The 19667-nt window shown below is 35.0% G+C and overlaps 1 protein-coding gene across 1 annotated transcript; it reads right to left on the reverse strand.

Moving 5' to 3' along the window:
• Positions 1 to 9195: 9195 nt before the first annotated feature.
• LOC128222045 (uncharacterized) lies at positions 9196 to 19411 on the reverse strand. Its single transcript, XM_052930802.1, has 12 exons — positions 19187 to 19411; positions 18132 to 18208; positions 17768 to 17839; positions 16722 to 16815; positions 15937 to 16031; positions 14772 to 14834; positions 13850 to 13988; positions 13062 to 13208; positions 12071 to 12204; positions 11463 to 11559; positions 10291 to 10455; positions 9196 to 9787 (listed from the first exon to the last, which is right to left on the reverse strand). Exons 1-12 carry the CDS (start codon positions 19242 to 19244, stop codon positions 9519 to 9521), a joined length of 1410 nt encoding a protein of 469 aa, XP_052786762.1. The 5' UTR covers positions 19245 to 19411; the 3' UTR covers positions 9196 to 9518.
• Between the last annotated feature and the right edge of the window lie 256 nt (positions 19412 to 19667).

Here is a 19667-nt window from a genome sequence, read left to right on the forward strand (position 1 = left end):
CGATTGAATACCACCTATGTCCACAAATGCATCAACGCTTTTGAAAACCTCTCAACACTTGCTCTAAATACTCCTGGCCCTTATCAAGTATCGAACCCGTATTGGCCGAATGAAGCGTGCCGTCTCTAGGTTTAATTTAAACATGATATATTTTACAACGATTGTGAAAAAAGCTATGATAGCTTATACTAAGTCACTCTCGTTGGCACGATGTAGCGCAAGAGTGTGGTCTTGTGTTGTGGGCAAAACCGGAGTACCCGGAGAAACCCCACTTGTCCTGCTTGGTGACCCCTTATCAAACTCATATACGCCCAGGCCGGGAATTGAACCCGGGTCGGCTTGGTGATAAGGGAATGCGCTAACCACTACACTAACCGGACAACCGTCTCTAGGTCTCATGCAGGAAACGACAACAAACGTTGGTTTTTTACAATTTTACGAGTTCAGTTTCTTTTGAATTGTCTTATGCTATGATATACTAAACGGAAACATATGTAAATCAGATCGAACATTGGTTAGACATATTTGAATCCTCTGTTAAACAATTCGACCTCCTTAAATTCCAATCACATACAAAATGATATCCCTTGATGAATATATACAATACCAGCCACAACGTTTGAACAAAGATCGATTTCAGTTGTCAGTTTTAATTAAAACAAAACACAACAAAACGTATTAATTCGATGTTTGTAAATGTGCCTAATATAACATTGTTTCCGAACTTTAAAAAAAATCAAGTGAAATACAGTTGAAACTTTGTGAATAACGTCACGTGGTTTTGAACATCACCATCTGATATGCGTGGAGACAGTGCTTACTGTACGACATAGAAAAAAAACCTTCTCTGCGGAATGTGTCTAGTAGTACTGTTATGTTTATGACGTAAATAAATAGTTTAATATTAATAACATGAATATGATATACCACACCTACATGGGGCCAGCAGTCATTAACTTGTAGCATTACAGCCAATAAAATAATATGAAGCACACATATATGGGGCCACCGGCCATTTAATTGTAGCATTACAGCCAAAAAATATGTACCACACATATATGGGGTCACCGGTCATTAAATTGTAGCATTACAGACAATGGAAACATATGTAAAGCGTTTCAAGCATCTTACACCCTTAGATTCAAATTTTAGCAAGCATAACAACGCATTATTTGATACTTGTTCAGGTGTATAAACAGAGCTTTGCAAAAAATAAGAAATAATGAATTATAAAAAAGAAAACTAAAATAAACATTTGAATTCAAACGACGTATTTCTACAAAATACACTATTAATATATGTAATTGCCAATGTATCAATGCAAAGAACAATGTCAACAATTAGTTTAAACCCACAGTAGCCTTATATTTTACTGACCTTTCACAGGCGGTAATCCCATCATTTACTGATGAAGCTATATTGATGCGTGTGGGACCTGTTGGTGGTGTAAGTACACTTGTATTCCACTGACCGTTCAAAGGCGGTAATCCCATCATTTATTAATGAAGCTATATTGACGCGTGAGTGGTCTGTTAGTGATGTCTGTACACTTGTATTTCACTGACAGTTCACAGGCGGTAATCCCATCATTTATTGATGAAGCTATATTGATGCGTGTGTGACCTGTTGGTGGTGTCTGTACACTTGTATTCCACTGACCGGTCAAAGGCGGTAATCCCATCATTTATTGATGAAGCTATATTGACGCGTGTGTGACCTGTTTGTGGTATCTGTACGGTTGTGTTTCACTGACCAATCAAAGGCGGTAGTCCAATCATTTATTGATGAAGCTATATTGATGCATGAGTGGTATGTTAGTGGTATCTGTACACTCGTGTTTCACTAACTGTTCAAAGGCGGTAACCCCATCACTTATTGATGAAGCTATATTAGTGCGTGTGTGGTCTGTTGGTGGTGTCTGTACACTTGTATTTCACTGACCGTTCACAGGCGGTAATTAATTGATGAAGCTATTTTGACGCGTGCGTGGTCTGTTTGTGGTGTCTGTACTGTTGTGTGTTTCGTTCAGGGTCCCTTATCGTGTACATTCAAACAGAGTTTATATTTCAATATTATACTAAAGGACTTGTCCCTGAAGTTTTCATTGTACTTTTGTAAATTTGATGTGGTTGCTTTTGTTTCATAAAAAATAATTTAAGTCATTCTGTTTCCAAAATAAAGCATATTCGCAAAGAAATCAAGAAACCACAAAACTTTGTAGATTGAATGATCGGTTCACAACATGTGTATATAAAAGGAAATTATATTTCTCGATAAACTTAATATATGAGTACCATATAATTATATATTCAAAACAGATACATATACAAGACAAAATGTAAATGTTTAAATGTGTTACGTACATACAGAAAAGTTCATTTCAATAACACAACAAAACCTAATGCATGTTATAAACAACATACAATTCTCCCATCATCAAGTTTATGAGTTACTGAGAGGTCAAATACAATAAATGCAAATCAAACACCAAATTACGAACTCTATCAAATATATATATTCAATAAATCGCCGGTACCGCTTCCGGTTTCATTTGAATCGAGCCCATATCACGATGTGTTGATGGACTGAAACAAGAACGGTAAGCTATAATATCAATTAAACAAGCTGTCATGTGTTTACCATTACGCAAGATATCAGCAAAATATATTGTATAATCTCTACAAACCCCTATTGCATGTCTATGTTAGTGCAGAAAAACAACAGGGAATAAAACAAACTTTTCGACTCAATTATATAAGCATTGAGATTTAAGAATCCTCTTTTAATATATATATTACATGTGGGCATACTTTTAAAGTCTGAACGTTTCGTAAAAATCGTAGGGGAATCCCTCCTCGTCTGTGTACGCCACTTCACGAATTCCTCGTGATGCTGTATAGTTCATGTGTATACCTGATAAGCGTAAGCTCACTTTCGAGATGCATTCTGAAACCTGTGTTACTTAGAAACATATATTAAATGTGTATTAGATATCAGCGGGACGTTTAAACATGTACAGTGTACACACCCATGACGCAGATCTCCAATAAAAGCCCACACTTAAATGTATCTGATGCAAACAACACCTTCGCCAGTTAAGTACTTCAAACCCTTTAGTTTGACCCAACATGGTATTAAATGACCTGATTAATGCCTCTCAACAAGTAATCAATTATTTTCTTTGATAGATGTAACAGGCGCATAAGAAGAAATCGAAATCTGGACTTCCCGCTCTCAAGTCAGGCGCTTTACAAACTGAGCTAGCCGATCCCGATAACTCACATACTCTCTTACATACATATGCGATTCAGTACCTGACAGCAGACCAATATATAACCGTTCTAAGACACTCACGTTGCGCGTTACAGAAATGTATGCGGCCAGTTCAGGAACCGAGCCCGCGACTACTCGTGTGTAGGTCAGGTGGTCTTCCAACTGAGCTTACCGCCAGAGTAACTCACATACTATATGACAAGTGCGAATCAATACATTGATCCAGATACATTATAATGACAGTTTTATATGTGAAAACCTATACCCCGTTATTTATATATTTATCGATATAGATAATATTAACGCTACCAAACTTTTGATTATCATTACTTACACAAAGGTTTCTGTTGGGCATCAAACAGTACAATGTACGGATAATTGCGGCTGCCTGCCTGTTCCGTCAGACAACCAGGGAGGTCGGCGTCAAACACGCTGAATGCTAGCAGTTCACTGATCATCCTTCATTATTGTCAATAATTGTCCAGGCAAGTCAGAACTGGAAAGGATAACAATTATCAAAAGAGGCGCCTCATTTGCCCATCGTTCTAGTTTCTTCCTAAGATTCCTCTTAGTAAAGCCAAGAGTTCTTTTTATAGAAACTAGATCATCTCATTTAAACATCATATTATTATTTTTCAAAGACTGTGTTCGATTGTACACAGAGGATTACAGTGGATAATAGCGCAGATATATCTAGCAATGCGATGCAATATATCATTATCCGGTATTTATATTGATCGGATCGTAGATAGCACATGAATATTAAATAGCCTATTGATATAAAATAGAGAATGCATATGCTATGAACTTTTACCTAAAGACGCGGCCGCGATCTTCCGCTTCTAAAGCAGACGCTCTGAAATAAGGGTATCAAGCGATGTCGAAAAATTATATGAATCTGTTCAAGACACTTATAACCTAGGTTTGTAATTTTAAGTCGTTATGGGAACGCAAACAGGATAATAGATTATTCCGTATGTTCATAAATATCATAAGTTGGCATTGCTTCAACATGTATTTGATATTATTGTGATCCCCCATTTAATACAGATATTATATTACATTTATTTCAATATACTCATATAAAACAAGTTAAGATTACCGCCTTGGAACAGGATGTGTAAATTAAAAACTAAAATAACTACAGGAACAAGTCTAGTATCCAACCATTTAATCCATTCTTGTTCTAAAGCCTAACAGACAATAAATAAAGACTCAAAACGTACAACACAAAATAGACATATCACACACTAATCAACATATCTACAATACTAAATGTTGATGCTACCGCCGTCAAACGGCCATCGAAGCAAGACGTAACAAGGTTTAAACCGGTGAATGAACACTAAATCCCAATTGTCCCTACGTTTACAAATAACATAACGTGCATGTGTGTGTGTGTGTGTGTGTGTGTGTGTGTGTGTGTGTGTGTGTGTGTGTGTGTGTGTGTGTGTGTGTGTGTGTGTGTGTGTGTGTGTGTGTGTGTGTGTGAACCAAAGTATGCAAATTTAAAAAACATTTCATGAGACAATACACATCACAGAAACGTAAGCTTAGACTTAATGAATAACACAGCATAGGTGACAGAGTACATGTTGATATGTTTAAAAGAAGAAGCACTTGACAGTCCATCTGGTGACAGATCCAGGCGCTCCATCCCTTCGTCAAACCAACTCTTCTTTGTTTAACCTTTATAAATGTCAGCGCATGCATGTATATTAACTAGAGGTTAATAAACGGTGCTGGTGTGCCGTCTGTCCAAAATGACATTATTAGCAGACAATACATTAACAAATACGTTATACAAGTTCAAACTAGTCGAACTATTCCAAATGTTCGTGCAATCAATATATAATCGTCGTTTTCTAATCGATATTCTCATTTCAGCAACTAACAGCTTTAATTTGGTTGAGTTTTAGTTTTGTATCGTATAGCCAATCAGATAACAGCATTCGTATCTGATTTGTTGTAGCTTCTCATTCGTATGCATTAAGTCCATACTTTACATGGTAAAGCAAAGGTTAAACCTGAGCAGACGACAATTTAAAGTAGATCGCTGGAGAATACCTTTACCCGCTGGAGTGTTTAATTTTCATTCAATAATAAACAAGTAACGAACATTAGCTTACATTGTTTATTAAAACAATATTCAAACACCACTTCTAAAATAATTTTAAACCATTTTACCACATTCTATAATTAAAAGTACAACAGTAACAGCGATAAAGTATGATAGAAACGCAGACTTACACGTATAGTTACTAGGGATGGCAACGAGTAACCGAGTACTCGAGTGCTCGATCGATCGTCCGAGTACTCGAGTACCAAATTACTACTCGAGTACTCTGAAAAAATCTATAAAAATCACAAAATACACGATTTACAGACGAAGTAACAGATCTGGTTATTTGCCAAGAGGACAGTTTACGGTTCCTCGAATCCCCGCTTTGTACACAATTTACCGTAATAAATTAGTTGAGAGTTGCAAACTGTCAGCAAAGAGCACCTATTTCCATTTTTTTACATATATTGAATTACAAAGTATGTTTGATGCTACAAATTAGTGAATGCAGGTACATCTATTACACAAAAGAATCAATATTATAAAACAGAACAGAACATCTTTTTATTCACGTAAACTACATAGTTTTTTAAACAAATTAAACTAAAAGACATAAGGTAATAGGATGGATCTTATAAGGAATATAAACGTTTCACCATATAAAGGATATAAAGCATGTTCACTATACAAATATAATTGACAAATAGTGTTTAGTTCAAAACATAGTGAATAGTAACATAATGAGAATAGTGCTATAAATTTTAGATACAATATCTCATTGCGTAAATATTTCAGATTCATTTTCTGGTGACAGAATCTGTACCAGTATAAACATGCTAGGTCCTAGTCTATAATAACGCTTTATATATTTCTCTCTAGTTTGTTGGTAAAAAGTACAAATAAGGATAAAGTGGAATTCATCTTCAATAACATTAACGTTACAAATTTTGCATACACGTAAATGTCTTTCAATTCTATTTTGTCCATACCTTCCTGTATGGACTCTCAGACTATGAGCAGACACGCGTAGTTTGGTAAGGGCAAATCTAAGGTGTCTTGAAATAATATTTTTAAATACGGTTCAATATCAAGTATACTTTTGACAAGGGTATATAAGGTCAGTACATCATTGTTATTTATTCCGCCATGCCACTTTTGCAAAAATTCATTTTCATAGACTTCTAAAAATACATACCTTGATAACATTTGCTTTACGTTAGAAAACCAGTTTGGTTTATTATTTTCAACACTCAGATGGTCATTTGATAACATAGCCTTTAAATAATGTTGTCCGTTTAATAAAACATGAACCAAAACGTTATTATTTTAATATGTTTATATACATACAGAGGAAAACGATCTAGCTCTCCGTATACAGCAACGTTGCTAGTAAATTGTCTAACATCAAATTATGTTTTACAAAATTTGAAATGAATATTTTCTAAAAGTTTAGACCTGCTAAAGTCCCAAACTTCACACCCATATGAAACAATTGGGGAAACAAACGCATCGAATAACTGTAACGCAATTTTTTCATAGTCTCGTATTGCTTAAGCTCGCTTAGCAACGTATTCATTGCCTTCAATGCATTTCCATGCAAAGCCTGTATTTTAAGATTAAAATTACCGGTATAATTTAACGTTGCCCCTAGATAATTAAAAGCATTTACGACGTCGACGGTTTCAGTATCATATGCCCAAAACTGATATATTTTCATTGCACCTCTTTTTCTAAATACTACTATTTTCGTCCAAGCAACGTTTACTTCTAAGCCCCAGTCTGTACAATATTCAAAAATCTATCTAACGAGGTTTGTAGATATTGTGGTGTCACGCCTGGTGTACACATATCGTCTACAAACAATTCAAGTATAACACATAAATCATTAATGTCTATGCCACAATTTATCCTTTTTTGTAAATATAGCTCTAGGTCTTCGATGTACAATGAAAACATTATCGGAGAAATGATCTTCCCCTGCCTTAAGCCTAATGCTATGTCGAAGTACTCTGAGTATCCATCACGTCCTTTGACACATGATTTAACATATTGATACATATTGCGTATAATTCTCAGTGTTTTACCATTGAGGCCAAAGTGTTTAAGCTTAAACCACAACGCATTTCTATATATCGAGTCAAAACAGCGTTTAAAATCAATAAAACAACAATACAAACGTTTATTGGCATTTAAATAGTTTTCGATAAGTGAATGGAGAATAAAAACATCCTCGACAGTGGACCTTTTTTTAAATTCAAACTGCGCATCAGATATGGTATTATTCTCCTCGCACCAGGCAGTTCTCCTCTGGTTTAAAACACAAGTAAATAGTTTCCCAAAGTTACTCAACAAAGTTATCACTCTTTTATTCGCTACATCATTTTTATCTCCTTTTATGTGTGTAGGAATAATAATGCCTTTAATCCATGCTTTAGGTAACACTCCACAATCTAGAATTCTATTGAATACATCGGTAATAAAACCAACTAAAATATCGCTTCAAAAATACTCATTTAGCAGCTTATCTTCTTCAGCAGACTTACTCTTAGCAGACATTCATCATTCAGCAACTGGCATTCAGACGGAGATCATCGTAGAAGAGCCATCACCAGAAAATATGGATAAAGGACAAGCTTGTGATGATTGTGGACAACTATTTTATACCACACATGACGTGCAGAGACACGTTAAAAATGGTTGGTGTCCTGAACATAGAGAGTAAAAAAAAACGAAAATATGAAGACAATAGTGACATTGAGCAGGATGATTCTGTAGAAGATAACGAGGCGTATGTACAATCGTGGAAAAGAGCCCAAGAAACTAACGACTAAATATTTGTAAATTTTACAACACTTTTATAGACCATGGAGAAAAAATGTCGAGGCGCAGGAAATGGCAACAGAGCGCATACAACCCTATAACGAAACGTTTTTTTTTTTCACCAAATATACAGCTTTAATAGATAACTACATTTTGCCACTCAGAAACAGTAGATTGCATACCCAAATTATGGCTTAGATTGATAAACTCATTCCAAAGGACACAGTACCCCTTTATCCGTGACAAAGGCATTAAGAAAGCACAAGAGCTCTTTTTAAGATTTATTTGATATGGTATTTACCGACGATGGAGATGGTGAAGAGGAGAAATCTGATAGTGACCTCAGTGGAGAGAAAAAATAAAATATATCAATTGATACAAGACGTTTAAATTTGTTCGTTTATGCTGTGAACCCGGAACTGTGAACATTGCTTCTTGGAAAGATTATTTAAAAACAATTTATTATGATCCCAAACATGCCGCTAAAACCATTGTTGACAACTGCTACACAAATATTTTATTTACAGGTCAGAAATATAAGGCCAGGAAAGTCCACGAGCGCATGAAACAAAAATAAATCCATTATTTCCCGACTCAAAACGAAACTAAGGCGTCTACACCAGAGAGAGCCATTTGAACCATCGCGACTCGTCTCATGCGCTTTTTTCGTCCAAGGAAACGTCAACATTTCTGCCCGTGCTACAATATATTACTGACAATTATAACAAGATCTATCATAGAACAATTGGAATGCGACATGTTGACGTTAAAGACATGAATCAAGAAGAGGTGTGATTGGCAACACAATTTGCACACAATTGAAAGAACAGAAAACAAGTCAGAAAACTTTATTACAGGGGTACACTCCTTATTAATCGATTACGCGATACTGATAAACTACCAACTCAACCCTATTAGTTGAACCTTTACTACTATACTTGAGCGATGTTCACTCTACAAAGGCTATACTGTGACTGAGAGAAAATGTCAGGAGGTTTGTTGAAATGTGTCCTCAATCAGTCAATATTAAAGATATAAGCTTAAAACTTCAGCACTTTATTTTTGAAACATAGCACATTTAGAAAATTCAAAAAAACTGAACATGTCATTTATCCTCATAAGGACCGATTTTCACATGTTAATCACATATCATACCGTATTAGTAGTGTCATTATTGTGTTATTCTGTAATATATCCAAATATAATATAACCATGGTAACTCAATATGCAATGAAAATAAAGATACAATCGATGATAGTATTTTAAATACACTAACTCATATTTTCATCCTAATGAAGTATGGCTTACTTTAGTACATTATTTCCAAAACTAGACTAGACATATACATGTTTGTAAAAAATGTCTATACTGTAGGCCTGAACATCATTTTGCTAGTTTTTAATGATTCTTTGCTATCAAACGTCATAGCGGTTCTGTTGGCGACATATGTTCCTGGTGTGTAGTAATGGCCATTCAGGTTCGAATAATACATGCAATGGTTGTACCACCATGCTCCATGAAATACAAGAGCACAATTTGATTGCCAAACGTCATTGTCATGGTCGAATGTGGAAAAGGCGGAACTGTTCGCGAAGATATTAAACGGCTCGGATCCATATGGAAGCACTGCAACTAAACAGTAAATTATTTGATCAAATGCATGCTTATTGTATGCATACGTTATTCCGCATTTTACGGTTAAATGTTTACGTAAAACCCATATTTGTCTTCAGATTACTGTAAAATTTATGGAAGAATGTTGGATGTACGAATGAGCAATAGTTTTCAGATACAGTTTTATTGCTTGGGATCGCCTTCTAGGATAAAGGAGCAAAACATAAATTAACATTATTTTGTCTAGTAATACTTTATGAATATGATAACTTTTAACTGTAACCAGATTGGATTAACAAAATAGTGTTCTTTTTATTCATAAATGTCCCATTATATTGATATAAAAACATAATCTTGGATAATAAAGGAGAGAAGGGGCGCAGGACGGGTGCATAAAACCTTCAAAAGTTCGACTGGTGAAGCGGCTAACTTAAGACTAACGGGGCTTTTTTTTTTTTTAAATGCTAAATTTAAAATGGAGATGTTGACACTAAAACATTTAAAAACATACTCGTACTTACGACCACTTTCTGACCGTGAATTATCTACGTGTAACGTATAATTTGTGCCGGCTCCCACACTGAAGCCAGTGTATACTACAAATGCGGTGCTGTCGTTTGCCCGTGCGATATCAATCCTTAGATCATTCGTTGTCCGGGATGTCATTTCATACACCAATTTGAGGCCTAAAAACAGATATTGCAAATAGATTATATAGTTAGCATTTAATACTTTTGCCAATTATATATGACAATAAAGATTCACAGATAATGCATCTATGCATTGCCTATTGTTCGATATAGTTTTACACGCTATACAGATAGGACGTGTGTAACAAAACAACTTATGACAAAGTAAAGTGTTTGCCTTTAAAACGTTTTAAACTGTATCGACGTGAATACCACCTTTCACTATTTTTTTTGAAAATGAGGTATGACAAATATCTTGATAAACTATCATATAATCTACCGCCACATATTAAACCAACAACGGCGCCTTCAATATGTCTATATATTTCTTTATTGCAGTTAAAAATATCTAAAAACGTGTCCAGATGTTTCATGTAAACTTCAGTTTGCAAATTTTCTCTTTAAAGTTTTTTATTTGTAGGTTATCTGATATTTTCATAAATCTCTGTTCTCGTGCTACCATACCAGGGAATCTGAACCGGAACAATGTTCAAATTCTCGAACGAGGTAGTGCGCAAACAAGTAGCACAGAGGAACACTTGTCCTTTATGCCAACACATTCATTCAACGACTCGCAGCAATATTGTTAAGGTGACGATCTTATTCTTATTCAAAATCGATACATCTACTTGTATAACAAACATAAGCTATGAGTGATAAACCTTTAACTACTAACTAAATAATGCATTTATGGAAAATATCAATTACTGAGAACAAGATTAAAACAGTGTATTTAAAAACGCAAAAAATATTAAATGATTCGTAAGTGCTAAATACAAGATTTTGCGCAATCTTCTATCGACTCATAAGGTAGAAAGACAGTGTTTTCCGCACCTTTCTTTCAAATTAAACTCGGTATCCTTCATAAGAACCATTGTTTTCGAGGTGTATTCCTCCTTTTTGGTATATAAAACAATTGTGTAAATTGTGGTATTCTTATTTGGGAGTGCATCTTTAAACAAGTGATCACATGTATGCACAATGTGATCACTACGCTGACATACCCAACCAAAATTCACCCTGCAGAGATCCAAAGCCATTCTCGAATGAGGAAAAGTTTTGGTAGAAGTCCACACTCCCGTTAACGCGGTGTTGGAATACCTAACAAAGTAAAAGTAAAAACATTTGTCGAACCTGATTTCTTCAGACTGATTGATTCTGCATCAGATATATGTAATTTCGGCCATCGATATAAAATCACTTGAGTATTAATAAGGTACTTTTTCCTGGTAATGCACAATTCAGTGTTCAATATATATGATATGATGCTAATAAAAGGACACACTCTAGGTTGATGTAAAATAAACAAATGCATTATTGTGTTTCAATTATTTTAGATTTTAGAACATATTAATAATGTTCTATAAATAACAATGTGGCCATAAATTATCCATATATAAAGCGCCAACATATGGCCTTTAATTTGTATATACACTTATCATATGCTTTTTTATGGTTGGTAACTAAAGCCAATTGAGTTAGACATATATCAAGCGTTAACCTATAATATGCCCCCTAAAATGGGTAATTTAAAACTTAAGGACTATTTGCCACTTGTTCCAATCGGTTTAAACAGTATGTATATACTGTAAGCACTACTTAAAACACTCACAGTCCATCCTCCATGATCGGTGTTCATATCACAGTAAACACTCTCATTTTGGTGTGATTTCCATGTTGTTATGTGAAAGACGCCCGAGGGCACTTTGCCAAGATGCTGCTTTATTTCCCAACAGTCAGCGAAAGCTGTAACAATACGTTTTGTGCTTTAATACAAATGCAACAAAAAAGTCGTTACATGTTCACAATCGATGGAGTTTTAACGTATTATTAAATGGAAAGAGACGCATTGTGTCTTTCCTTTTGATCCGAAATGGCCTTCATTAGCATGGTTACACATAAGCATATTGTTACCCGGAATATTCGCTGAACAGGTGAAATAAGCATAACCTATAACAGTTACTTCTAAGACTTGAGCTACTGACATAGGTCTTCACCATAGACGCCGCATATTATAAATTGTTCGAAACTTCATAAAGAAAATCATTCTGATCAAGTGTCGGAAATGGAAATTGACAAGCAGACTCTATTGTCTATGTTACAAATATCACTTTGTAATCAATTTGTTTATCCCCAGATAACCAATATCCATACATGATGTTTTGAACGCAAGTTTTCTAATTAAGTCTTACAAAGATCTAATGGATCTTTCTTACATTGACATATTTATATAATTTTTACCCGAGATGACCAATATTCTAATTTTTCCAAATTATCAAAAACATTACTATAAAATTGTGGCATCCGAAGTGTACAGAAAACAAAACTTGATGAGAGATGACAAATGACGGACGATGGAGAAATAAGAGTTCATATTGCGCTAAGACAAGCCAGATATGAACCATCATGCATGTAAACATGTTAAATTATTGTGTCTCGTCCTTCTTACACAACGACCAATACGACGTATAATTCATTAACAAGCATTCCAGCATTTAAATGATACAAATTCATTCGGTCATTATTGTTCTGTACATAATGAATTGAACAAAGAAAAGAAATTTCGACGATTTTGGTTATGAAACGACAGAACCACACCATACCTTTGGTTTCTATTCCCTCTCCAGTACAATTTGCGCCGCCGTGAAGCGGGGCAGGATTGTTACACATTCGTGTCCTGAACTGCTTTCCTCTTTCACATTTCGTATCACAATTTGTCCATCCGACCCAGGATCCCCAGTCTCCATCCACTGCCGCATAGATTTTGCGTAAATGAAAACCACATCTTGAATATAAACACTGCTTTGCGTTTCTTGTCAAACAAACATTGACAAAATCTGAATTTATATATTTAATACAATGCAAACTGCAAAAGAGAAATATTTAAGGAAAATTTATTTTAAAGACATAAAGTTAAGGCTTAACAGAAACGGACTAACAGACACTTACATATATTACTAACGTACAAAACAACACGGACTGAGCATCGAACTATATACTAATATCAGTAAAAAACTGTTTTTTATACATAACTCAAACAAACACTTCTAAGGAAAAGTATTAAAGTTATGAAAAATTGAATAGTTCACTAGGTTTAAGTATATGCACACTATTACCAACAATATTCATAAAATCGTTAATCAATCCATATAAGCACGAATAGCTAAAACATATTAACACAATCCTGCTTAAAAATACATTGTAATTTATACTAGTCAAGAGCACTGTTGAGAGTGTCCCTAGGAGCTATGGGCATTACCTGAATGATGCTATGAAAATAAATTCACGCTTAATCTGGTTCTACGCGCTAGCGAATTCAAGATGGTTTTGTGGAGGCACTCAAAAACAGAGGCATACAATTTATGATATATATGTAAATGATTACACTTACCTAATTGGACGCATTCGTCATTACAGAGGTCACTTGAGCAACATGCGGTACAACCACGGCTGTCGCCAGACCTTCTTTTCAACTCTGAAATTTGCCGGCGACCAATGAGTATTTCGCCCGAATGGTGTGTTTCGCATGCCTTAAATGTGCAAACAGTCAGACATTGTCATTTATCCATGTATGTTTTATAACTGTTGCTTTCATAAACGTTAATCAAATTGTACTTCAAATGACTAATAAAGTCTTAATTAATAAACAAAATGTGATTAGAATGACTGTTAATGTTTTAATTTAAGTAAATGTTCTTTAACGCTATCCGCTGTTAACACGACACATGTTAAGCGCCTTTGACAAACATATGTCGATAATCTAAATGTAAGACTCCGATTCACTTTTAAGGTGGTATGTATAATCACCATATGAATATTTCTGTGAGATATTTGATAAAAATCAACTATCTAGATGCACTGTTTAGATATATGTCTTAATCCCAGTTTTAAACTAAGGCGCCTGTTTAATTAAAACTGTAACAAAACAGTGTTTACGACACGTCGTAGACAGCATCCGATGACTCCACACTAGATTACTTTGCTTCCCACTGTATGTATATATCTAATTTGTAGCAATCTTTCTGTTCACTAAAGGGCTCCTCGCTATTAATGTCGATAACACTTCAAAGGGAATTTTGCGATGACCGCCGAATATTGCTACACATTGATGACTCATCGGCATACGACTTATTGCGTGTTGGCTTATATGATTGTCTCGTCTTGTCAATATTCATGTCAAAGTACATGCGTTTGTCCTAAGCAACTATCTAATATCTTCATAACTGTAGTTATGATATTTGACAATTTCATCAGGATGCTTCGGAGTCAGTAGGTCTTATATTCAAGAGGAAATATTACGATGGAATACGTACAAATTGGCATTTCGACGAGAAAACCATTGTCCCAAATACTTCTCTTCCAGCCACACTGCATACCTACAACGGTGATCATAACTTGTGAAAAAAAAACAATATTCTATTCTGTATATTTTCGATTAAAATTATTTCTTTATTACCAGCTAATGTTATCTGCAGGCGAGTTCAATATGACACACACAATCACATCAAAATATAAAAAAGATATAGTCATATGACACAACGTGTTTGGAACGCGACGTGATGCGACGCGACGACATGTGACGGAACATATCCTATATAGCCACTGTTATATACTATTGTGAAACAGCTCTTTATAATATCTTGCTTAAGCGTTATTCATAATCAAACGAAGTCTTGCTCTAGCTTTTTACGTATCGATTCTAGGATTTTTTTTAGATATTCTTATTTGCGTCGTAGTCGACCGCGGCCTATATTTGATGTATATATTGATTGGCATCGCAGTTTTCCGCAGCCTATTTATGATAAAACTATGAGTTTGTTGCAGTTGAAAGCGGCCTCCCAGTATGCTGTAATTATTTATAAACTTCGCAGACGACTGCAGCCTCTATTCAAAATAACTTTTCATTGGAGTCGTAGTTGACCACGGCCTCTTTATAATGATACTATATATTTTTTGCCTTCGCAGACGACCACGACCTCATTATAATGTTATTATTTATTGCACACAACCAAGGCCTATGTATGATAAAACTATTCATTGTATAAATAAGAATAAGATAAAGAAAGGAGTATTAGCATGTACTATTCCTTAAAGTCCTTTAAAACTAGAACAAAACGTCTGGAACAGAGATAAGAAAGTTCATATTTGTCCCAAACGCCATTGCAAGTATGTCTCAAATTGCAAATTAGCAAACAGGTGTGTCTGCTTTAAACATTAGGCCGATGTAGTCATACATTTATAGTCAGAAAGAGTGTTTTTCAAAATGCTAAAAATGTTTGAAAAATATTAAGCCGAATGCAAACATCCCAAAACAACAGGGACACACACATTAAAACCTAAAAAAAAATCATGATATATGTTCAATTATTTATTATAGGCTTTATTATATTACTGAAAGTGAAGCTGTGTGGTGGTATTTCGGTAGTATGTCTACATAAGCTTGGCGGAGGTTTTTTAAGTGATATCAGCAATGCCTACCTCCTCTGATCCACAAAAGTCAATGTTATGGCATCTGCCAGCTGGTACGGGGTCATGACAGTTGAAACAAAGAAGTCCTCGACCTGCCGGGTAACCTAGACAAACGAAATTAAAATATAATCCATTAACTGTTTACCTTGTCCTAAGTGTGTATTATGATATTATGTTAACAGCCAATTAAATGCAAATTATACAACACCTCTAGCACCGGCTAATGTATGGAATGGGTGTCATGGTAATCCACAGCTATGAGTTTATTCCCTGTTTATTGCTCTAGTGTCAAAGTAGGATAACTCATTCCCTTTCTAGGATTATTAGTCCAGTAAGGGATTTGTGCAATGCGAATGTACACTGGGGCTATTGATCTCATTAGATAAGGGCCATAATAAAAAGGAACAATTAATAACCAGTGCAATACATATGCGATATCATATCTAGACAGTAATAACTTCAGCAGATATAAATCATTGAATTTCATCGTAAGTAGTTTGACTGTAGTACTAGTAATATGTAAGGGATATTATGCATCTTTACAGATTCAGTTAAATAACAGAACCACAATCTTTGCCAACAGTTGTGTGACTTCAACACGTTGGTATGAGCAGGTTGTGAATCGAAATTTAGATATGCATCTTGCCGCTTGCAACATTTGCACCATTTTCATGTGAATGTATTGGGCGGTTTTGAAAAAAATGTGTGTGCACCCCCCTGACCTCGCCAACAACACCTAGGCTAAGACAATACTTCAGTTGTTCTCTTAAACTGATGGCAAAGTAATTGCTTGCCCGGTTCACCACAGGCTTCGTTGTTACAGAGCGGGCTGTCACAGCAGAGTTTGCATCTGCTGAACTGAGAGGTTGAGGAAGAGTTTGAACATGTCTGAAATTAACAATAAATATTATGATAGAAGTAGTTATTATAAAAATAATATATTGTAGTTGCTACAGGATCGCTAGTTATTGTTACAGTAAAGAAATCAATCCATCAAATAGAACCAAATCAACACGTGGAACTCAAAAGACTGCAAAACAGGATGTAATGTGTTTACATTGTCCGGTAAAACATGTATTTAACATACATTTATGAAACGTTTTGCTACTGCATGACATAATATATAAAACTTTCCAGTAGCAATTCGTTTGACGCGTTTAATATATATGATGATATTGTATATTAAAATAGGCCAGGTGTCCAGATACAAATGTGCTGAATTTATAAGTCCATCAGTCTAAGACTCAAAGTCAGCATAACGGGACCTATGCGCGAGGGAAAATTGGACAAATGTACAAAAAAAATAGCATACAGGGACAACGCCATCAGTTGAAACGTAAATGTCCATGACCTTTTTTAAAGGTAATATTAATAAAGTCAAACTTGTTTATGACGAAACAAACAAGATGTCAGATGACAACAAACACAGATTTTAGAATTTTGAAATATCGTTATCAATTAAATTTAATGAAACAGTTACTGCCTTTAAACCACTAACATAGAGAAAAACACAGTTTACAAGTGACTTTTATCCATTTCAACCCCTCAATCTTTCTTAATGAATGTATGAACGTAAAATAGAGAAAATACAAAGTTCAGTCAGCCAAATGTGTACAAATGCCCCGTGTGTCTCATGAAGGCCCGACATGTAATCACACTTATGGTCACTTATGGTTACATCTACTCTACCCAAAATACTTACTAATGCAATTATTATTATACCATGTTGTCCATGAAGTGTACATAGTTGAACAACTGAAATATTGTAAGATATGAAAAGAAACATTAAATCAATCTATTTTTTTAAGTTTTTTTAAAAATAACTTTTAAAATTACTTGCCTGTTTTGGCGTACATCCCAATGTATAAGCGACCTCGTCCAGGTCATTTACCGTTCTTTCTGCGTAACACACCTAAGGTAGTTATACTTAGATTGAAAAATATATTGAATTATTTATGCCCATTATATTGTAATTGTGAAATATACACAACATATGGAAGTAGTATTTTAAGCCATAATTATATCACTCGAAATACATTTTTGTCATGTGTACGTCTGTTGTGATGAAACCAATCAAAGCATGTGTTTGAAAATTGAGATAATTGACAAAATGGTACGTTTCTTATTAAAAAATATAATATATGCGATCAACCGCAATGGCTTTTATAATGATAAATTATTTAGGCTGACAAATTCATACCAACCTCCGATTCTGCACAGCTGATAGCGGTCATGCAGTGTCGTGGTTGAACGACGTCATGGCATTTCAAACACACCAGACCTGTAATACAAATGCATTTGACTTAGTGATAATTTAATAGAATTTGTCCCTCGTCATGGCGTTTCGAACACTAACGACTGATAATGCAAACAGGGTAACTCAATGTTTTTTTTTAATGAACATTTTCCCCTCGTCATGACATTTCGAACAATAACGACCGGTAATGCAAAGTGGGGTTACTCAATTGTATTTTAAAGGAATTGTGTCCTTCGTCATGGCCTTTCGAACAAAAACGACCGGTAATGCAAAGTGGGATTATTCAATTGTACTTTAAAGGAGTTGTGTCCCTCGTCATTGCGTTTCGAACACTAACAACTGATAATGCAAACAGGGTAACTCAATGTTTTTTTAATGAACATTTTCCCCTCGACATGGCATTTCGAACAATAACGACCGGTAATGCAAAGTGGGGTTACTCAATTGTATTTTATAGGAATTTTGTCCTTCGTCATGGCCTTTCAAACAAAAAAGACCGGTAATGCAAAGTGGGATTATTCAATTGTACTTTAAAGGATTTTTGTCCCTCGTCACGGCGTTTCTAACACTAACGACTGATAATGCAGAGGGGTCAACTCAATGACAGTTTAATGAAAGTTTCCCCTCATTATGGGGATTAGAACACTAACGACTGATAATGCAGAGGGGTTAACTCAATGATATCTTAATGAAAGTTTCCCCTCGTTATGGAGATTCGAACACTAACGACTGATAATGCAAAGGAGGTAACTCAATTGTATGGTAATGGAATTTGTCCCTCGTCATGGAGTCCCAAAAGGGTGTTACCCAATGGTATTTTAATGGCTATTCAAACATTGACGACCTGTAAAACAAAGGGCGCTCAGTTAATAGTTTTTAATGGAGACTGTACCACGTGATAACGTTTCGAACACTGACAATATGTAAGGCAAAGGCTGTTACACCAATGGTAGGGCTGGCAACTGAAAAACTCATAAATATTTCAAATATGAATGTACATACCTTGTGATATATTAACATGAAAGCCTATCACTAACACAAGCAAACGTAATGAATCCATACTGTCAGCCGAGTAGCTCCACTTCGAAAGAAAGCATGACCTAAAATGAATCGCTTGTGTTTATCTTGGCTGTATCGTGTAATGATGTACTTGTGCTGGTATGAAAGATAAGAATTGTGATCGTCATCATTATAACTTTTATAAACTACTTATATTCGCAGTTTAAGGTAGCAAGACAATATAATATAAAGCATGTTCATATCATTTTTAGCTATCTACTTTATATCGGCCAATTATGGTTTTTATCATATGTATTTGATTGGTCAATATTTATCCATATATCGTTTTTATATGAGATCTTACCAAATGAAAACCTGTGTATACTTAACATTTTTGTACAGAAGTGGTCCCAGATGTCGATATGCTTAATTTTTATAGTGTACCTCTCATAAGCAAACAAACAAAATATCACGCATAAAGGAA

This window comes from Mya arenaria, chromosome 16, assembly GCF_026914265.1.
Source record: "Mya arenaria isolate MELC-2E11 chromosome 16, ASM2691426v1".
In the NCBI taxonomy this organism is placed as follows: Eukaryota; Metazoa; Mollusca; class Bivalvia; order Myida; family Myidae; genus Mya; species Mya arenaria.